Source organism: Falco naumanni, chromosome 17 (assembly GCF_017639655.2).
Source record: "Falco naumanni isolate bFalNau1 chromosome 17, bFalNau1.pat, whole genome shotgun sequence".
In the NCBI taxonomy this organism is placed as follows: Eukaryota; Metazoa; Chordata; class Aves; order Falconiformes; family Falconidae; genus Falco; species Falco naumanni.
Window position 1 is genome coordinate 2,889,318 of NC_054070.1, and position 22,427 is coordinate 2,911,744.

The 22,427-nt window shown below is 46.5% G+C and overlaps 1 protein-coding gene and 2 non-coding genes across 4 annotated transcripts in view; 1 reads left to right on the plus strand and 2 right to left on the minus strand.

The window, feature by feature from the left end:
• The window catches only part of MDM4 (MDM4 regulator of p53), a 23,708-nt gene extending 3,588 nt beyond the window's left edge, over positions 1–20,120 (minus strand). Inside the window, exons 1-10 of one of the 2 annotated variants that reach the window (XM_040617035.1) lie at positions 19,960–20,120; positions 13,442–13,548; positions 10,714–10,788; positions 9,168–9,301; positions 8,596–8,645; positions 5,649–5,710; positions 4,786–4,882; positions 3,237–3,397; positions 2,530–2,664; positions 1,735–1,815 (exon numbers count right to left, since the gene is read on the minus strand). In XM_040617035.1, coding sequence (XP_040472969.1) covers positions 1,735–1,815; positions 2,530–2,664; positions 3,237–3,397; positions 4,786–4,882; positions 5,649–5,710; positions 8,596–8,645; positions 9,168–9,301; positions 10,714–10,788; positions 13,442–13,516 — 870 coding nt within the window. In that variant the 5' untranslated portion in view covers positions 13,517–13,548; positions 19,960–20,120. Of the gene's footprint in view, positions 1–1,734; positions 1,816–2,529; positions 2,665–3,236; positions 3,398–4,785; positions 4,883–5,648; positions 5,711–8,595; positions 8,646–9,167; positions 9,302–10,713; positions 10,789–13,441; positions 13,549–15,470; positions 15,691–19,959 lie in introns of those variants that run through there. The other variant, XM_040617037.1, reaches the window with a different exon arrangement.
• Positions 20,121–20,438: 318 nt separating this feature from the next.
• TRNAK-UUU lies at positions 20,439–20,511 on the plus strand. The gene has a single exon. It is a non-coding gene; the product is annotated as a tRNA-Lys (tRNA).
• A 183-nt stretch (positions 20,512–20,694) lies between these two features.
• Positions 20,695–20,767, minus strand: TRNAK-UUU. The gene has a single exon. It is a non-coding gene; the product is annotated as a tRNA-Lys (tRNA).
• Between the last annotated feature and the right edge of the window lie 1,660 nt (positions 20,768–22,427).

Below are 22,427 nucleotides of genomic sequence, written 5' to 3' on the forward strand. Positions count from 1 at the left end.
CTGAGGAATGATCGAGGCAGACAAAAACAGCAGCAAGTTAGTGTATTCTTGCATACGGCTCATTTCCTCTACATAGGAAAAGCAGCAAAGAAGCTTCATCAAAAAAGGACATTTATTACAAAGTTTAAGCCTGCAAATGCACGATTGCTGGTTTGATTACCAGCACCACAGAAAGCCTAAAGAGAATTTGACTACCCCTGTGCATCTACAGATGCAGATCTCTTAAGCATTAAAATCTGTTCTTGCCTCTTCCCAGTCTTCAGCACTCTGGAAGAATACAACGTTCTCAAGCTGTGCAGTTTATTGCATTTTCAGTATCTCACTCTAAATTCAAGGGTAGAGCTCCTGGAATCAGTCAGGAATATATTTCCCCCACTCGCTAATCACTTAGCATCTGTTGAATCTGCACAACTAAGAGCGGCTTATTTAATTACCCCACATAGCAAGGGCAAGAGCTGCCCAAGTTCAGAGCTATGATTCAGCTGTCCAATGCCAGGGATGTCCTAATTTGTCAAGCAAGCACAGTCTAGAAAATTATGCAAAGAGTATCACGATACACTTTTGCTGACTTACAACAAAACCTCAGAAGGCAGCCTGCAGGACTGGGAGTAAAAAACGACAGATCAAAGAACACAAATTTGATGTCCCTCAATATCCACCATGAGGGAATTCAGAAGAGGAATGAGGTAGTGGGGAGGGGCGACAACCCAGTAATTACGGATTATTCTCTCTTTCCACCTTGTTTTTTTATTTAAACAGGGAAAAGAGCTGTGTTCTGTCCTTAGAAAGGCACTGCAAGGGCAAAGACATTACACCGGCAGGTATGCAGGCTCTCCTCCTGACAAAAGGCCACGTAAGTATCTTAGAAAAATGGGGTGAGGCGAGAAGTGGATTCTCTTCTCATCCCAGAGACTGCCACAAAACAAGTGACAGCATCAGAACTAGCCTGGGCACCCAGGACCCAGTGGAACCCTGATCCCAACACAGAAATTTCCACTAAAAAGGGTTTTTTAGAAGTATGAATACCTCATTTCAGTGATTACAAAGGGCCTGCTTCAGATTTCCAAATCTGTGCCAAGGACTATATCCCAGATTCCCTTTCAGAGGACAATACAGAACTGACCTTATTAAAACACCCATGGATACCGTTAATACTAACCCCATACAGCATCAGACTGACCATGCTGGAAACTGAGGGTTTAGTCTTCATTCACTTCCTGGGTGTGTGAAGGGACAAGTGAAATCATGAGCAAAAAGCCAGTGGCTGCCCATGCTGACACGACATTACCCTGGCACAAAAGGGACAAACAATGTAGAAACGAGGAGCCTAATCCCTTAGGCAAAACAAAACCACCCAGCTAGACCGTGTATAAATTCTCTCACACCGCCACAAAAAGTGGCCAAATCACGTAAGTTCCAGGGTTGCTCTGTGGCTGGGAGAGACACTTGGTGGTTTTGGACTGGGTGCCAGGTCTCGTGTCCATCCAGTTTAGAATTTAACAGAGCCCTATCCAAAACAAACCAGTGCAGGTCAAGCCACCTTCTCTACGCTCCTTCACATAGGTTACAAAAAAGCTTTTCTGGCCTAATTTTTTGTTTCTTTTGGCCTTTGAAACCCATACAAGAATTAGCTTCTCCTACCACAACCAGTAGTAGTGGTTGGACAAGTTCTTCCAACTACATCTAGGATGAAGCACACTCCAAGCAAGGAACGCTGACCTAAAGGACGCCTACCTCAGAAGCAGCTTCTGTATCTGTGTCATCGCTTAAGCACTGAGAATCTTCCAAGTCATGCAAACATGCATCCTCAGTCACCTGGAAAGAATGGAAATGTCGTTAGAGAGGCGCAATAATCTCTATTTACAATGTGTCTGGCATTGTACACCAAAACTAAAATGACTATATAGTCACCATGATAATTTAAGTCATTCCCATCAGTGAATGAAAAGCCACTTCATGTACTATTCTATTCCAGAATATTGATAACTGTTGCTGGGCTTGTTTACAGTCGTATTTGCCTGTGGTCAATGCATACCTCTCTCTGATCCACACAAGAATCATACAAATACAAACACATACACACCTGAGTGGTCCTACTGATTTCCATGGAAGAAATCATGAACTCAATCCCTTTAACACACATTTGATCAATTACCCGTAACCAATCTCACTGCCACCTCAGCCAGCAGACTCAGGCAAGCGTATCACGTAAACTGAGATCTTCCTCTTCAAGTCTTTTCATTTCTTAGCCTTGTAGATATTAGCTAGAAGCACAGTAAAGTCGCTGCTAGAGATTTCATTAATGTTAAATTAATTTTGTGCCTTGAAAACACACGCTTTTAAACCAAAACCAAGCAGACCAACTACACAGGAAAGCTATCGTACAGAACAGCGACAGCCTTTCCTAAACACAGTTTAAACTCTGAATGGTTACACATCTAGCTCCTCCAAAATCAGCACAGCATCACGAGATCAATTAAGCAAGGCCAACCTGCGGGACACGTGCACTGTGGCTGTTTGAAGAGGTACCTTTTTGTCACCTTCTTTCACTTCCTCGCAGTCAACTGTTTCCACCTTGACTGCAGCACTGCTGGGATCCGACGGGCATTCGTTGAGAAACCACAAGTCATCAGTAGTATCTGAAACAACGGCAGTGTCTATGTCCTGTTGGAAAAGAACCAGGAGAGACTACTTAGAGCTCAGGTTAGCAGCAGCAGGAGTACCAGCACCGCAGCCATCACCACAGCGAATGCCTCTCCCCTTTGCCTCACTAACAGCCTTCTCAGCCCTGGGCAGCTCCTCCAGTCACCCCTGGGAGAGAAAGGGGCAGCTGACCGCTCTCACAAAGACACCCCTTTTTCAAGCAGCGCTACGCTCACTCCCCTTGCTAGCCGGCCGTACAGCAGCTGGCCGCCACGCTACAGCCATCCACACCGCATTGCAACTTTCAACCCAGAAGAGGGGCAACTCCTGAAATACAACGAATGCTCTGGAGTGCAAAAGGACCTCCAACGGCTGAGCAGCTGAGCACAGCCTTCAGAGAGCGCCTAGTTTATTTAAGAACACGACAGGTAACCAACCACCTGATGTGAAAGGGTGGGACAGCAACACACAAGGGAGAGGCTGAAAATCCTGGAGTGGGAAGGGGAAAGAAAGAACAAGAATATTTTATTTACTTGGAACCCAAAAGAGGAGAGGAAGAGAATACAGTGCACCTATTTAAAATGTCTACACACCTGGTTAGTCTGAATATCTGTTGATCCATTACTTCTGGACTTGTAATTGCTTCTGAGGTTGCCTAAAAACCACCATGGAAGACCAGCTACATCCCATTCCTCAAACACTAGGTCCAGCTTAGGCTTCTTGCTTTTAGAGAGGTTTTCTATTAAGTCTTTGTCTGTAAGAGCCAAGTAGAATCTAAGTCATGCCACACCTATATTATTTCAGAGACTAGCAGAGAAAAAATTGGCCCCGTCCGATTTTAGAATTCTTTCTCGCTCCTTCTTACAGCCAGTTACTGCTAAGAGCTTTGGGGTTTGTATGAGTGTACTGGGACGTCAGATCCGCCGCACATCTGTACCTGTGGATCTACCCAAGTGAACCTGGCAAAACAGTCACTGCACAGCCATCACCAGAGGTCAGAGAAGCATGCCAGTGTTCCCAGTGTCCATGTAACAGTCCTGGTTCTCTTTAGCTTTACCTTACTTTTAAAACTCAATACAGAAACGCAAACACTTCTTTCAGAGCTCTAACCAAGTCAATGCAGAGCAAATTTCTTGAGTGACTTAAGACGCAGAAAGAACTGGTTTGAGTTTGGTTCAAATTTCCAGTGAAGGGAGCTCCTGAATACCCAAACCAGGCTCAAAGTAGGAAGCAGGAAGGTAAGAATCCATCCTCCATCACCCCATGCTTCAGCCTCTTTTTTAGCCCATGCAGTTTAGTCTATGGTCCTCAACTCAGCAGTCTGAATTTGAAGATAACCTTGAATATCTCTCTCTCCAGTGCCACGAGTTTCAAAGGCACAGACAAGGACTGTTCCTACCTCTTTTTGTACATGCAGCCAGGACAACATCTACCACTCTCATTTGATCTGGAAATACCCACACTTGCAAAGGAGATTTGATTTTACAAACAGGTTCCTTGATATGAAAATAACATGAGAATAGAAAGTAGAAAAACAGGAAAATTGTTTCCGTAACATCAGAAATCCATGAGTGAACAAGCAAGAAATCCCCAGACATTAAAACAAAGGAAATGTCTAAATATGAAGGAGCTGTATTACACTTATGCTGGATAGAAAAAAAAAAATCCATTGTTATTCAGTTCCCTAATTGGTTTGCAGGTAATGACTGCAGACGGCTCAGGCTGTGTTCTGTGTAATCAGAGGAGAGAGTCCCTTGGGAAGATAAATAGATACAAGTACAATTTCAGCATTTAAAATACCCTTCAGCAAGGTCTGTAAGATTTTTCATGGCATTGTTTAGTGATAGATGTGCTTTTGGGGCTTAACCTGCCATTTTATTCAAAGTGTTGGTTTATTTATGAGACCAAATATCCAAGCTAGAAAACACGTCTATCATAAAACACCTTTGGTGAACATTTGCAGGTCTCTCAATCTTTAGCATAACCTCATGATTTCTGAAGATTATATTCCACAACAGGTTTTTATTAGTCTCCCAACAACCTTCTCCAACACTTTGTTGATGCAGAGCTCAACATGTCACACTGGAGAAGGAGCAGAAGAGCTTGTACACATCGAGTTACTGCAGAAGAGCTGGCACTCACCTTCACAATTCTCACATTTTTGCTCCGAGGTAGACAAAGCAGAAGCATTGCTTTCACCCTCCATGACGCCAGTGTCAGAACCTTCTTGCCGGCTAAACTGCATGAAGGAAGGAAAAAACACATGTTAGTCCACCAGAGCTTATAGGGACAAGGGGATGTAGCACTTCCATTCCGAGTCACCAGCTGCAGTACAAGACCAAGAAGTTCGGAAGAGAAATAAAAGTTTCTGAACAAAACCTACACGCTATTAACCCTTTCGGAAGGCTAACGCATCTGTAATCCGCACAAACAATATACTTGCCACCTAGGAAAAATCTTAAGATTGGCAAAAGTCCAAAAGTTGCCATCTTTAATGCAGTAATACTGTGAGCTTTGTGACTCTCTGGCCCCCAGTGTGAACAGACACCTCCCAGATCAGACTACCTTAACCCCAAAATACACCTGGAAACAAGTTTGAATGTGCAAAGATTTTTCCTAGGTTTCAGATTCTGCCTGAAAGCTTCTGAAAACAATCCTACTAAACACAAAACTTGTTCACACGTTTTAGAAAGCTTAATTATTTGGCAATTCCTACTCAGAGAGGGGATGGGAAAGAGGGAGGAAAGACAGGAAAGTACAGAGCACGCTGGAGGAACTGAGGACTAGAAGTGCTACACCCCAGAGAAACGCGCTCAGAGACTGGTACTCTGTTATGAAGAGAACAGAGAAGGGTCACTCTGTCCCTGCCCTGTGGACTCCAAGAACTTTTCAGGAAGGTGAGGACCTGGCAGCCAAGCAGCACAAAGTTCTGGCAGTCCACCATGCACAGGTACAGAGAAGGGGCACTCTGTACAACAAAAGAAACCACCAGGCAGTGGGTTTACCTTCAGCTGGTCTTGGCTTGGCTTATCGACGCTCTGTTCCTTTGCGAGATTCTGTGCAGCATCTGGATGGCAGGTAAAACAAAAGAAAAAACCTTCCCTGGTAATAACCATTCTCACAACACAGAGGGACTTCAGCAAGCAACCAACGAGCCAGGCTTGGCAGACCTCTAAGTAGCCCTTCAACAGAAACGGTGCCCTTTCTTCCTTCGAGAACTAGCCATTTCCTAGAGAGGCATTACTCCAGTATTCCCTAGACTTTGCTAGGTACGTATGGAGGCATGAGCCTATGGAATACAGAGTCTATGTCTCCTTGGAGATGAAGCTTGATAAAACCCCACAGCATGTAAGAACCATCTTCCTAATGCGAAAAACTATTCTTTTTTCCTACAGGCTGTCCTGCCATCGCAAGCTCTAGGTCCTTTACACAAGAGGTCTGCACGGAGACAGAAACCCAGAGCAATAGCAGAGTGTGGGGACTCTCACCTGAAGGCTGGATCAGATCCGTGCTGAAGAAGGTGAATGGAGAAGAGTAAGATTTTTATAAATACCTGTGGACACCATCCCTTTCAGCCTAGGCTGAGACAGGAAAAATGCCTTTCTTAAAGGCTGTGGGCATGAAGAACACTGACTAGACTAAAGAAGGGAAAATTCCATGCACAGCAAGCTCCTTCCTGGGTAACTGTGCAGATCCGTAACACAATTTAATCCAGACGATTACACTGGCCCCAAGAGTTAATTAAAAGGCCAACCTAAATAGCAAGAACAATCATATTAACAGATATCTTTCTACATAATAGGGGAGCTGCACTTAGGAAGTCTACCCTTCAAACAGAATTACTTGCTAGAGAAAAAAAGATGCAAGGATGGCTCCTGCTTGCTCCCCTTTCAATTTAGCAGAGAAATTCCCTGCTTGGTGCCAGGCAGACACGAACAGTCTGATTCACACCATGAATCACGGATGAAGACACTGAAAACTGCTGCTATAGGCAGAAAGGTGGACCACAAAGTGGTCCATAAAATGGACCAAAACAAGGGACCACAAAATAACATGGCTCTGTCCCGTATTCTTTGCCCTCCGTGCATTATTTCAGCTTTCCTTTCTTCCCCTTCCATCACCCTACAGCTTCTGCAGTCACTGGTTATCTCATACCTGAAGGAAAACAAAGTCAATTGGCTCATCCCTAATTGCTTTGGCTGTGCAGGCACATTAGAAAAAGTGAAGCCTTACACTTTTAACACTTTATAAATAATGCAAACTAGCCTTAAACACTGTGTCGAAAGACACTCCACTTCTTGGAAGGCTTCCTTTTTTGAAGCCAACGTATAATATACAAAATGCCCTTAAAGTCAGGTATTCCTAAATGCACCTCATTTGAGTCGCACTTAAGAGCGAAAGCTAGCCAAGGACACCACCTCACGAAGAGCATTATGTACGAGCTTAACCTTTATTATCAACATGCACTGCAGTCACCTTTCCACAAGTGTACTTAGAAGAAGTGGCCGAGACAATCTGCAAAAAGATGTGTTGATAAGCACTGATTTGGCTAACGAATACAAGCAGCTATTACAAAACTCGAAACATGAAGACCTCTCTAAGCCCTGCGGCACTTCCAGTTATTCCTACGTTGCCATGAAGGAAAAACAATACCTCGAGTCACCCTTCCTGTGCATTTGTCAAAGGTCTGGTCTGCCAAGCTTGTTTCGTTTTAGTCACACACATACACAAGCAGACACGGTGGTATAACTCAGTGATCATCTCCCTAAAGGAACAGTATTTCCTTTGGCAGGTTTAAAAATAGTTACACCATGACTGGACCGTACACGCACACCCAGCCACGCGCACACACCAAGCAGAAAGGGGACAGGGCAGCAGAGGAGAGAGCTGTTTCACTGGGATCCTTTGCTCTCCACATACATCGCCTACAGGGAAGATGCCAGGGCATCACCAGCGAGGGGAACGGCACTCACACAGTTATTCTGTAGGTAACGTGTTTAGACGAGAGTCCACTTAGGAAGATTCTTCTATACCAATAGAGAAAGGAGGGGGACCTCAGAGGCACCAATACACGGCTCAAAGCAGAGGACTAAGCAGTTTAGGGCCATGTCTTCTCAGTTTCTAAATTTGCACAAGCTTTTACGTACCTGTGCAAAAATAGACTAAGCCCTTACGAAGAACAAAGTCCATATTCTCTGCTTAGAGACCCCAAGAAGTACGGCACAAGACTCCAAAACTCTCCCGGTGCAGCTCCCTCATGATTTGTATACTTGTAGTTTCATTAAAAGCTTTTTTTCATATTAAGATTACCAGCTGTACAATGGGAACTGGCTGCAAGGAAGCCATCGTCTGAGATTAATTTAGAGAATAAATTTTAATTTATGACTGAAGGACTTTTGATGTAGCTAAGATTTGATTTCCCTTATAAGCCAGGAAAGCAACAGTGACCTTTAAAGGTTTAAGCGTTCAATTAAAGTCCAGACCTCTTTGGTTTGCAGAACTAGGCTGGGCTCCCCCAGCACTCTTACATTCAGTCTCAAGATTATGAAAGTATAAAACAAGGTGAGAGCCAGAAGTCGCAGCATGCTATGAAACTGAGAAAAGACCGAGACACCAATAATGACTTGGATGGGACACTTCAGCCATGTCGAGTTGTACATCCACAGTATTTAGCTCTGTCATCGTGCTTCCAGAGAGAGTGTGCCTGCTGCTCCAAGGTTTGGCCACTGGTTAGAGGCAGCCACGTTACTCAAACAGCTAACTGATTTCATACCACAGCTACTGATGGTGGACACACAGAAAAGACACATACTCAAAGAGATTGTCTAGTCAAAGCCTTCATTAGCAGTTTGTTCCAGCTTCAGAAACATTCCTCTTTTCCAAATATCATTACTTACCCAAGTTACATCAACACTATATTCAATATACTTGCCCATACTGTGACAAACCTACCTGTCATTGCAGCAGAAGTCAGGTTCCGTTTCAACATGTCATAGACTGGGCTGTGGGAAAGAAAATGATAGTTGAGTCACCCTCACAAAGCCAAGCCGCATTGCCTTTTATAAACCAGGGACAGAAATTCTCTTTTATTATCCAGAAAGACACTGGAAACTGCAGAGAGGTTTTTTTGCCACTCCTAAATGCTTGCTACAGAGAAGTCTAGGTTAAAACTTTACTGAAGGATGTAGATTTTCACTTAGGTGTGAGACCAAGGGCCTGTGAAGATGCAGAAATGAAATGGGGAAAAGATGTCACCTCAAGCAGCTCACTGCCTGCTAGCACTAGCACTCCGCCTAGTTTGTTAGCGATTGTTCACTCCGAATTTCGTGGGGTGGCTATGTTTTATTTAACCATTCAGAACTGGCTCTTCAGAACTTGTTGAACACATTACCAATAAGCCACTGAGCCACTTGGTTGGTATTCATGGAGGTTTATGTGGCAGTGACTAGACACAGTGACACCAAGAGCTGCCTGTCCTGGCAACCCCTATAATACAACGTACGTTAAAGGTGAATTTTTCATACCTTGGATCTTTTACAGAGAAGCTCTCCAGTCCCAGCAGTTCTCCCAGCTGATCTCCTCCACAATAGACCATGTGTTGCTGTCTTTTGTCGTAGAGCTGCCTCACCATTATATACTGTCCTAGGTAATGCATAACCTGCAGATACATAACATACCATCAGCCAGTTATGCAGGCAAAACCAAACCACCAAAGACCCTGGAAATTTAGTTTATGATACTTGCCTCCTGCTACTCTTTACAGTGTGAGTCAAATCTATTTTTTTTTTTTTTTTTACGTAAAAAACCTGCTTTTTTATGCACATCTGCAATTTCTCGGTGTCTCCCAACCAAGTGAGAGCTGTGCTTTACGATATTGCTGTAAGGTTTGGAAGTATTAACCCCAGACAAGGAAAACCGAGTCGAAGATGGACAAATAGCAGTGCTTCTGCTACCACACATTAAAATGAAACGTGACACGGGTGATAACACTTTCACGTGGGCAGTGTTGCTCAGCGAGAGGAGGAGATGGGAGACTGGCAGCTGTTCAACTCAGGTTAAAGAAGAGAAGGAAATGGCTTTGGCTAAAGGATGACCACGTTTACAGTGCGGTCCCTCGGGACACAGACTGCAAGATGCAATGGCAACTGCATTAGTATCACAAAGGATGGAGAGGAAACATCTTTTGAGAGCTAGGGAACACTGCCAGCTCCAGTGAGGAACCCAGAACACAAGGGGAGAAAGCAAAGCACATTAAGCACAATACAGGCAGGTCCCAACCCCCATTACCCACTGAAGTGACCCTCCTGAATGACAAGTGTCACCAAAAAGTTGCCAACAGTATGCCGTTCTCTGCAGAAAAAACTGACTTAACTGAGTTAAAATGTTAATCTATACATGTAACCTGCATTTAATACTCAGCTCTCCCCATTTAAACCATTCAATTTGTTTTTTGCAAAAATTTTTAGAAGCTAAATAAGTTATTTAAATGCATAAGTGTTTAAAATAAGTCACGGGGCTCTGCAGGAATATTTGACACGTTCATAATGAAAAACCACTGCATTTAATTCTTTGCAGACAGGACACTCTTGTAAATCACAGTGTCATTTTTTTAATCTCGTACACATATTGCATTTTAATCTTAAAATAAATGAATTCACAGGGTCTCTTAGGTTTAGCTGACAAGCCATTTCAAAGAAAAGTTAAACGAAAAATACCAACTGGAATCCAATTTTTAAGGCTTTCAGGCACTGAGCAGAGAGCAAGACAATTGAACAGAATCTCCTACACTCTCCCAGGAACGTGGCTATCCTGTCTCTCCTTTCTCTTACGGAGGCTTCTGATTTTCCAGGATAAATAATATTCTTTAAAATTTCACGCTCCTATTCCATTTCCTCCCGGGGCTCTCAAAACCAGTTATGATCGATCAAATCACAATAGCCCTATGGATCAGGTATCCTTATTTTGCAGGCAGGGCTTAAAAGTATGGAAAAATTAATAGCCAGTCCCATCCCTTCCCCACAAAGAGCCATCAGGACAGGCACGGTTTCGGTGCCTAGGAACTGAGCCCACCTCCTTCAATGTGAAGGTTTCACCTTGGGCGCCTGCAGCCTGCAGAATCTTCAGAAGTGGCAGTTTGGGTCGCACCTAAAATACAAAGCACAGAGTTTGTCTGAACGACACGAAGCAGTGCCCTGCTGAGAGAAAGCCGGTCACCCTGGCACGTGAGCCTGCATATCACAGAGAGCAAACCCAAGTTGCCCAAGTCAACCTATGTATAAGACTCACACGCCAAGCTGAGAGCTGACAACCATGGGATGAGTTGGAGGTAGTGGGGAAACACTGCTGGCCTCAGGCTAACCCGCTGAAGGCTGGTATTCTTTTTTTACAAGTAATCTGCCTGGACAAATGCTTAAAAAGAAGTTAGAAGGACTGAAAATCAGCACAATCATTCTGACTCAAGCGCAAGACAAAAAAAGCCAAGGAATTTGGGCAGCCAGCTCTAAAGACTTTAATCACTTACACTGTCCCATTAACTTTGATGTCATTCACCCTGTGAGGGAAGACTGGAAACTCAGACCCTCGGTATGGAGCCCTAGGCAGTGACTAACCAAATGTACTGAGTCACATCTTCAGCAGCGATGATGGTGCATTCAGACTGCCCCTCCAAAAGCAGCATGCCGGAACGTTCTTAATTAGCACACTGGATAAATCCAGTCTGCTCTGTACAGACCTAAGTATTTATTAGGATCCATGAACAGGCACGTAATAATAAGACTGTATTAAACACAAGGTGTGGTTAATTGACACCAAGGATCAGAACCTGTGTTTTCTGTGGATCTCAGTCATCAACCAAATATTTAGTATACAAAATATAAAGTACCCTGGGAACAATGCAACTACTCCACACCACCTTTAGGTTTCACCCACACACCCAAGCAGCTTTGAGTAGCAGGACAGATAACGCTACATAAAACAGCAGCAAGCTTTAAATAGCTACTTCCCCCCTACGTTACTATTTCATCTATTCCACAAGAATTTTAACAATTCCCAGGAGAGTGCCACCACATGTCTGAAAGCCCTCTCTGTTCTCCGAATGCTACAGTTGTGTACAATATTGTACACGAAGCATGCTTCCCACACTGAATCTCTCCCTCTGTCCTCCTCGTCTATCAGATGCTAATACAGCAACTTCAATCTGTCACAGGACAGAAAGTCCAGCCCTCAGCACACCAAGTTCATTGCTGTTTCCTCTACACTTTAACAAGGCTTATCCTCTCGAGGCATGTAACTCCTGCTAGCTAGTAAAGCCCTTCACCTTCAATGTTAGGTGGATTCACCTCTGTCCCACACCCACCCCTCCTTTCTGCCTATACAAATGCAACTGCAATCCCTGCTTCCCTTCCCACGGTGCAGAGCCTGCTTGCAGCCCTGCAACACCTCCTCAAGAGACAGCCCGAGCTGCAGCACCATTTTCCTGCCCAAAGTAAGGAGAGCAGATTTTGGTTGCTTATCATGAATGTAATTTGTCACTCAGCTATCAGGCACTATCTTGGCAAGGTATTTGTTCTGCTGTTTTCTAAAATTGTAAAAAATTTGTCTCCTCTGTGAATGTGTCTGGTCTGCCTATTTTCTCATTATTGTTTCTTAAATGCATTTCCAAGCTCAAACAGAACAGCTTGTGTCCAGCCCCAAGTCTCTTTCTCAAGAACATCTTTTTCACTAAGAAAAGCTCAGCACAACGCAAATAAGTGCTTGTATCAGCACATGATTTTTAGTAAGATGAAACTATGTGTTTGCATTCATTCATTTCTCTAATGACCACTCTCAAATGGCTTTTGAAGTAACAACTTATACATCTCTTTCTGATTAAAGAAGAAACCTAGTTAGCTTGATCATTTTCAAATGGGCCCTTAGCTACTACAGTGCAGCCAAAATGGAAGTGTTTATTCCACACTGCCTAGGACACTGAGTGTTGACAATCAATATTTTGCTACTAATATCAGAGCCTATTTACTTTTTTTTTCATGCCAAGTGAATTGAATAAATAAGCACATACATCAATTCCGCACAGGACTTGGCTACATTTCAAAGCTTCTAATTTAAGCCTCGAATGGGAGGCGCTCTCAACTTCCCATCAGCTTATTTCCACTCCTGCCATATCCTCTCATATTGTGGAGATGCTTTTTACAATGAATTGGCTCTGAAAGGTTGGATGCCTGTCTTGGAGAAGCTTTTCTGATTTTTATACTGTATTTCTACTGCTGTTGTTTGCAAATTGTTTGCAAATTTCTCTCTCTGGCTGTCAACATGGTATTCAAACACATACAAGTTGGCCTTGGCTTGCAGCTACAACTACCTTTTTTTCCAGGGATGCTCCAGGAATAGTCGATAACGGATGTACTGCATGTTACCTAAGCCGACTCCACAAAAAGGCATAGGGATGAATTACTGACTCAACCAAGTTCAGCATACAGGGTTACAAAGCTCCAAGACACAGAGTCCAGCACTAGGAGGAATGTTGTATGTGGAATACTTCAAGTACAGGCCCAGCACAAAAATATGCATTATACAGTTACTTGCATGGCCAGTTTTGACTGCTTTTCCCCCTCCTCCCCCTTTAAAGTGTTCATAAATCATTGATCTAATAATGAAAGCTAACATAACTCCGGGATAAAAGCCCTACTCCATTAGCCTAAACTCTTCTTACTTAAATGTACTTGGAGAGCTTTGATTTGATGCAAGAAATCACTGCTTTAGTGAGAAGAAAGCAGCGAAGATAAGCGGGAGAGGTAATTACCTGGTTAACTTGTCCAAGTGTGATTCTGCAGGCATTCTCAGCTGCTGGATGCTGGGGAGAGCTTGAAGATGTCATTGTGGCAGTGATTAGCTGTTTATAGCACAAACCTATAAATGAAAAGGTTCATGTACCAGTTAAGCTGAGAAACCTGGTCTTTAACCACTTTCACTTCTTAGAAGTCTCAGGAAATCACGGTTTAAAATTAGCCTTGCATGCCTATTTTAAATGACTGCTGTATCATGCTGATGTTACTGTGCTCCTCACCTGCTCTGCCTAAACTGATCTGCTGTCCTACCCAAGCTGCACCCAGCTGCCTGACAAACAGCCACTTGAGACCACCTGGGACAGATCTGCTGTGGCACCGAAGGATGCTTTGACTCTGCCAGTCTCTCGGAGTGGTACAGCATGGTGAGGAACTTGGGGACCTGCCAGCTCAAGGGAACTGCCAGTCTCCATCAGGTCACTGGCAAACTCTTAACAGGGTGAAATCCTTGAGTCAGAGCTGGGGAAATAGAAGCTGAGTCACAATCAACCACAATGGAAATCTACACAAGGCAGCAACCTCCCCCTGACTGCCCAAAAAGAGTAGCTGGCACTGATGGCAACAATTAACACGTTCCCCACCTGCTTTTTCCAAGAGCTGAAAAACCTGCTAAAGCTGCTGCAGCCTTCATCCCAAATACCTAGATGCAGGCTATAAATTAAATTTTAACAGCATTACTGGGCTAGCAGGTGAATCGATCCTTCCTGGAAAAGAACAAAAGGGGAAGTCCTGCAGCTATTTGAATTTGTTGAGAACTATCAGTTTCAGTATCTACCCAAAGAGGACAGCTTCATATGCAAAACAATCTGTAATGACTCATGTTCACAGCACAATCCAGTTTAATCTACCTCACAGAACAGGTTTGAAAACTTCTTTATATTTAAAGAGAAAGGATGGTGTAAATTAATTAGCCACTGGGGGGTGGGGGGAAATAAAATAACTTTAACCTGCTGGAGAAACTTAAGGCTTGATCACACAGCACTAAAGATCAGAAAAAATATATCTGTAAAACTGTTGTGTGTCCCTGGACCTAGTTACAATAAAATCTCCATCTCAACGTGAATCTGGCTGCACTTCTGCAGGCAATACCTAGACAATCCCTGCAACTGCAATTTTTGGAAAACTTAAGGCTAGAGCATGAGATGACCTAAAAATACTGGTTCTTGAATTTGCCTACTTAGATGCAACTCTGGGTAAGTTTTAACTGTGTGGAATCTGGAAGAAGCATCAACTTTTAATCTATGCAGTAGTTTAATTTAAACTTGAAAAATGTGAAGCTAAAAAACTTTAAAAGCAGTATCTAAATGGCCTTTCACAGAATTTTCCAGATTCAGTAACTGGATTTGTTATTACTACAGCAGTTATAAAGAATGCAAAACAGTATGATTAGCTACACTAAAAAGCGAACGCTACCAAAATAACCAGCCTTATGCCTGAGGAATGTAACCAAACATTTTAGACGTAGACAAAACAGGTTGAACATCTATTTCAGCACACAGTGCAGAAACCTCAGTAAAGACAAAAATCTGAGCTTTAGCACCAATTCAAGTTGCTGACCACAACCCCTATCCCTCCCCTGCCCCATCTATTAAAATGACTTATAATGGCTTATAACTTAAAAAGACTTATAACGAGTTAGAGAGTTCTGATACTTCAGAGAAATGTAATACTCCAAGAACAAAGGCACTACCAGGAATAAAATCATTCTGAAAGATCAAACATATCTCACTATTTGGGAAAGCTTGATATATCAAATGTTCAAGTTTGGTAAAAAACATTGATAGTGACCAGACCTAGGTACTAACTGAAATAAATTGGTATTTGAAGCTATTTAGGAAGCTAAAACCATGTCCATGTTATCAGTCTCTTAAATTTTAACTAAGGTTTCTACTTGAAAATGCCAAGCACGTTGCAGCACAAACTGCCCACAGGACCCTTCACGCTTTACAAGCTAAGCTGTACTTTGTACTAGCTGCAGAAACTTACCAGCCTTGAACTTCTCTGCTATCAGGAGTATCACTAGGATGGGCCTCCGTTTCCCAGGCAGTCCCTTTGCTCCTGCCAAGAGCCCGCGGGTCCCCGTGCAGGAGAGCAACTCCAGCGGCCCCGGAGGGTGCTCAGCAACGCCTCCCCAGCAGCTCTGCCGTGCCTGGCTGGGCTCCCAGTCCTGCGGGTGCTCTGGGCTCTGAGTCGCTCTTTCAAAAACCGCTCCTGCCTCCAGCTCATTTAGTCAGGAGAGGGAGTCACCAAATACATCAGCTTCTGATAAGAGCTTGAGTCGGTGTGAAAAACGGCCAAAATGGGAGAAAACAGTGGATTTCCTCTCCGCCCTGAATTCCTGGAAAGGCACTCTGCTACGCCTGGGTTAGGAGAGTCAACACTAGAGATCACTTCAGCTATTTCAATACTTGTTTTATTAGAGAAAGGTGAGCAAGTCAGTGCTTTGCCTCCAGTCTTTACTGATAAATTGTATTTTTAGTAAGTCTGACCATTAGTAATACCAACTTTAATTAGAAATGAATCTTGGAATTACTGAATGCTATCTTCCCAAGCATGCAAGCTCCAAAACGTGATACCTGCAAGATTTATGGAGGCTGCCACCAGTCACTGTCCTGCCAAGACAGAAAATCTCACTTGTGTTACCACCCTCTGTACACAGGCTGGCCAGAAACACAAACGGTGGAAATTCCTAGAGAACTGTGAAGCTTCTTGCTCAGCGAGCCCTGTTTAACTTCCCCCTGCAACTCTTTAATTTTCCCACCTACTTTATGCCAAATATTTTTTATGCCAAATATTTTACCTCACAACCCTTAAAGCGTCTAAACCAACTTGCAGCCAGCTGAACAAAAAGCACCAGTGAACGTACCCTGTTCCCTCTATAGCTTTGGAGCAATGCATATAAGCAAATGCCACCGGACCAGAGTAATGATGCAGAGGAAACCATGAATCACAAAGGAGTCACCAACCAACCATTTTTTCCACTTGAACACTTTATATGGTCATGCACACTACAGGAACAAGCTGTCTGCCTGTTCTGTGAGTAAAAGTTCCTCCTCTGAAGAAATCAAAACCCCACTAGACCACAGCTTTTGATGCCTGCAGAAGGAAAGGCTTGAGACAAGATCTTACCAGGCCCAGAAGAGTGCAAGCACAGGGTGCACGGACTCTTCTTGACAGCACTCTCTGAAAAGTGGAGGCTGAATTTCTAATTCAAGTTCAGGTTTTGTTTTAAAGTCTCCTTCTTTTAAGGAAAGAACACAATTTCTAACTTCCGTGCAAAGTAAAAACACAGCAGGGAGTACAGACTAGACATTACTATTCGGTGGATCTGCGGGCTCTAATGGCTCGCTTCAGCAGCGGGTTAAGTTCTGACATTTAAGTCTTGTCTTCAGTTACTATCACTCTTTCTCATGCTTTCAAATAAAGCAAAATTTCTACTGAAAGCGAAGTTGCAGTCTCACGTATGGTATCATGTAGACAGCAGCCCTGGCGGGGAGGATTTAAACAAGCACTAATCTCACAATTGAGTCAGAGCTAATCAGGTTTGCCCCCATCAGTGTGACAAGTCTTTCTGCCCACCAATCTCACCATGCTTGTGACTGACCCACCATTACTCCTCCCTGTAAACCACACCTTACTAAGCCCTTAGATCCTCCTGTGCCATCTTTCTCTGGGCCACGCATTTCACCCGATCACATCACTGTGTTCCCAACAAGTGTGTACCCGTCCTTTGAGAGCTGCACAATGCCAGCCAAGGCAACTTCAAAGCTGCCCTTTCACTGCCACCTTGTCACCATTTTACTCCATGAGACCTTGTAAATCTTGGCTGGTTACTTAGGGGCTTCCAGCCGGGAAGTGGCAGCAGGAGAGAAAACTGAGCTGTGAATTACACGATTTAACAGATTTCACACTTTATAGACTGCTTGACTTCCATTTTTGTTGTTCTGTGCTCAGTTAAGTGCTCTAATATGTTGCTTTGACATCGAGTTGGCATTCCATCAGGAAAAATATCCTCTGCTAGGAAGAGTACCCAGTGAAAAAGCCCAATTTCACTACAGAAAAGTCCTTTAATGCATTACTTATGGCAACAAAAGCCAGGGCTACTATTTTTAATATTTAGCTGAAGAGCTCCTCTCAGGCAACTGCTCTTGAGTAAAATCCAAATCTTCTAACACACACAAAAAAACCATTCTGAGTTTCACCTGAGTTTTGCTGTTGACATGATGCATCTGCCACAAATTGTGTGTTGCTTCCCAAAGGTCAGCCAACAACACGCCAAAATTAGCCAACCTGTGATAAACATTAGCAGTTAACAAATACAAATGTTATGCAACACTTTATTATTATGTTTAGTAGGAGGAAAAAAACAAACCTGATCTTTTCAATTAAAAAAGGCAGGCTGGCAAATTGCTCCGCAAATCTCCCTAAATCAGCTGCTGTTGACAGTTATTTGTTGCTGGTAATGTCTGGAACAGGACAGCACTTCCACGCCACCATGCACACCCTTGTCTGCATTTACCTCTATTTTAACAGATGAAATCGGGCTTTTATCGAGGTCACTCTTCCCCATAGCAGATAACTTCCTTAAGGGAATGTCAAATCAATGGAACTATTTTAATGCATTCAACCATGCAGCAAGAAGTAGTTAGGTCAGGAAAACAAGCTTCTTTACCAGGCAAGAGCTATGTAATACCCTGAAGTGACTGTGCTGACTGTTCCTCTCACAGGAACATCTTTCTCTTCAGTGTTGAGCCAAGCTCTTTAGAACTCATGAGTCAAACTGAAGCTAATAATCACCTATTTTCTGCAGCAGTGAAAAACAACAAAAGCCCTTATTTCAATCACATCTTCAGCAAGACTGGCTGCATGATGTTTCACTTACGAGCCTGGGTATTGCTGAACATCTAGGTGCTTTTGCTCTACTCCTAAGAAAGTTGGTAAATACACAGGCATTCACTCAAACATCACATTACACATTTGCCGCGTCAAGCCCACAGCACACTTCTGAAGAAGCAGGCACTTGGGAGATGAATTTTAACCCTTTTTGATCAGCAGGTTTCCCGTGTCACCTCCTAGCAATAGATGCAATGCAAGGCGATGCCTGGCACCTGACCTACCTGGCAGAAAGAGTCGACACTGCCCCGCTTGGAGCAGCGCCAGCTACGCTGGCAACACAATAACTTGGAGCTGCTGGAGAGCCTTAAATGAACAGATACCAGAGCAGAAACAAGCCCAAGCTCTTCTAACAGTACTGCATTCACATTTCAGTGGTCCTTTCAATCTCACTTGTTATTATCTTCTCCACGAGTTTGTAGTTTTCCCCTACTGAACACCGCTTCTGTGAAATCTAAATCTTGGATAGCTGCATATTTATTTCAGCTCTTTTTAACCCAGTCAGCAACACAGCCCCAAATCCTGCACTAGCGCAGACGGGATGTGTCAGAACCAATCAGCCTAGAAAGCAGGTATTACCTTTTTAAAGTCCATCTGTTTAATAACCGTGAAACATTACACATCTTATCTTTTGAGTTACTCCTCCCTCCCTGAAAAAACTTCCTTGTTGTTAACCGGGCGCTCAGCAGAGCTACTTCCAACCACTGAACTGCACAGCCTGTGGCAGCATTTAAGGTTAAAATCGAGGTGTGAAAGATGACACATGGTGACAAAGAGTCCCACTTCTCCGCTGCAGTCAGGTCATACCACACTTCCCTGAACCTTGTACTCTAAATGCTGCCAAAGTTATCAATGCTGCAGATAACCATTCGGTGTGGAAAAGAGCAGAAAGCAAAAAGCACGCTCTGGAAAAGATGCAATAATGCAGAAACACTTGTTGCATCTCCTTTTATTACTGGAACAGATGGTATAAGCATCGGCTACCTGGAAAGCATAAGCTGTCAAACAACAGTAAGATGTCCTTAAAAGCGTCCAGCAGGAAATATAATTAGAATAATACTTTAAAAAGGTGGGAAGCGTGGCTTTGAATGGCAGTGGCACCACTCTCAGAGTGGAACTTCACGAAGACAGGGCCCTTGCAGTGCTTCCAGCACAGCTACGCGAACACGGCACTGCTCTGGTCAGCGGGATGATGCTACTGCAACACGGATTTCTTCCAACGGGAAGGTCTGGATCTTGGGCTTGACACTTTTTTGTTTTGTTTTTCTCATGAAAGTGATTTTCAACCAGAAATGATTTCAAGCGCAGCACCTGCTCCCCCGGTGCAAACGCCCAGGCCCGGCGGCGCCAGACGCCAGGTGCGAGGCTCCCGCTCCCCCAGGCCCTCCCCGCCGGGCCCAGCCGCGGGGGAGCCGCTTTCTGCGCCCTCCAACCGCCCCCCGACCCCCTTGGATCGGCCCCCGCGCCTGGCTCTTGGCTCCCCGGCCGCCTGCAGCCCGGCCCGGCCCCGCCGCCCTCCCCCGGGCCTGCTCGGCACCGGGGCGCTGCGCCCCCGAGCCCCGGCCTCGCGCGGCGGGCTCACCCTATCGCTGCTCCATGGGCCCCAGGCCGCCCCGGGGTCGGGGTCGGGGGGGTGGGGGGACGGGACCCCTACGCCCCCCGAGGGCTCCTCTCCACCATCTTAGCGGGGCTCCGGGCCGCCACTTCCCCTCGCAGGCAACATGGCTGCGCGGCCGTTTCCGCGGGGCGCCCGGCCCGGCGGGGCCGCGCCATAGAGCGCCCCGGAAGCTGCCCCTAGAGAGGACCCTAGGAGCCCCGCGCGGCAGCGCGCCCGCCCCTCGCGGTGGAGGACCCAGCTGTAGGACGGAGCACGTGTGCCCCCGGCCCGGTGCGACCGCACACACGCACACCCGGCCCGGTGCAACCCCCCCCGGCCCGGTGCGCACACACGTCCCCCGGCCCGGTGAGCGCAGACACACACACCGGCCCGGCGCAAGGCCCCCCACCCCTCCTCCATGCTCCCGTACGGTGATAGCGGCGGCCGGGAACACTGCAGGCAGAGCCCGGATAGCTCAGTCGGTAGAGCATCAGACTTTTAATCTGAGGGTCCAGGGTTCAAGTCCCTGTTCGGGCGTTAACGTTTTGAAGTTTTTTTCCGGCCTGTCAGGGTATTTTTTTTCCCCTTAAAAGCCTTTTACACCCGCAGCAGGAGCGGATTTTCCTGCCGCGGGGGCCCGGCTGCCCTCCCGGGGTGACGCTGACAGAGAAATAAAAAATATATCCGCAACCGAGCATTGGTATGAAAAAGAAGTGCTCTCGCCCGAACAGGGACTTGAACCCTGGACCCTCAGATTAAAAGTCTGATGCTCTACCGACTGAGCTATCCGGGCTCTCGTACTGGTGTCTGCTCTGCCTGAAGATCACGCTGAAGCTGCCTGCCCCCCTGCTCCTCACTGTAACCCATGTCCCCACGGACACGTGCCGCAGACACGGCCCAGCTCAGGGTGCAGCTGCAATGATCCGGCACCTGAATCTTGCCACAGGTGCAGCGCAGGCTGTGGGACAGAGGGGGGTCCCCACCACAGGCCCGGGGGTCCACCATCTCTTCCCCCCACAGCAAAGCAGGATGCAGCTGGGAGGGCAGCACTGGAGAAACCTGGGGGGGGGGGTTCAAAGGGGGTTAGGGAAAGTTAGGGAAAGCGCAAAGAGGATGGGGCATTACCCGTCCCAAGACATCCTGGGGCATGTTTGGTTAGTGGGATTTCTCCAGCTGACCCACATCCCTGCTTGTGGCTTGTCCCCGCCCCAGGGGTGACAGTTTCCATTAGGGCCAGGCAGATATGATGCTGCCTGGGGCCATTTTTCCACCAGGACCTGGTGGGAGATGGGGCCTGGGGGTGCCCAGCTGTGCCAGGAGACCCCCACATCCCACCTTGCCCCTGCACAGCAGGGTGAATCCCACAACAACCTCCATCCATCCTCCCATCTCCTGAGGATGTTCAGGAACGCCCGGAGCCTGGGATAATACTCTGTTACCGCTAAACCCAAATCACAGGCTGTGACCCGCAGCCCTCCCAGAGCGGCTTGTGGCGCTCCAGCATGGCGTTGGGGTTTCGGAGTGGATATTACCCCCGTCTGCCAGAGCCTGGCAGGGCCAGCTGCCTGCAAAAACAAATTACAGCCGCTGCTGCCGTGGCTCCAGCACATCTGTTGCCCACAATGTGCTTGTGCAGCCGCTGCTGCCCCTGCTCTCCCCCCCAAGCCCGGGGGCTGGCTGCTGCGGGTGGGAGCGTGTCCCCACCAACGTGGGGGGCTCCGGGGACCAGCATCAGCACCCTGGCTCCAGTGGGGTTCTGCGGTGTGCTTCAACCCCCTCCTGAAGCTCCCTGGAGGGGTACAGAGAGGCACCCACACCCCTGGGGTACCAGCCCAGTAGGAAGCAGGGGGAGGTGGGCGCTGGCGGGACCCCAGGGATGAAGCTGCAGCGTTTTGGGGGGGGTGGAGGGGGCCAGCGCTGCGCCCAGGGCAAAGCTACAAGAGCGGCTCATCGCCCAGCCATGATGCGGGACATTGCGGAGGGGGGGCGAGCTGGGAGCATCCCGCGGCTACGTCGGGATAAGCCGGGAGGCACCGGGGCCAGCCCCGCCTCGCCCCCGGCCCCCGGCGCCGTGCAATGCGGCGGGCCGCCGGGAGATGGCCCCGCGCCGCGCTGCGCCCCTCCATTGTCCGCCGCCGCCGCGCTCCCTCCTCCTCCCCCCTCCTCCTCTCCCCTCCTCCTCTCCTCCTCCTCCTCTCCTCCTCCTCCTCCTCCTCCTCCCGCCGCCGCCGCCGCGGCGCGGCCCCGCCGCCGCCTGGCCCCAGCCCGCCCCGGCCGCCGCCGCAGCCCGCTCGGAGCAGGTAGGGCTGCCCCGGGGAGGGGGGGAGGGGAGCGGCGGGGGGGGGCGGCAGGCCGGCTCCTCCAATGAGCGGCTCGTTCCGGCTTCCCCCCCCTTAAAAAAAAATAATCAATACCTATATAGATATATATATGTGTATATATAAATAATTTCA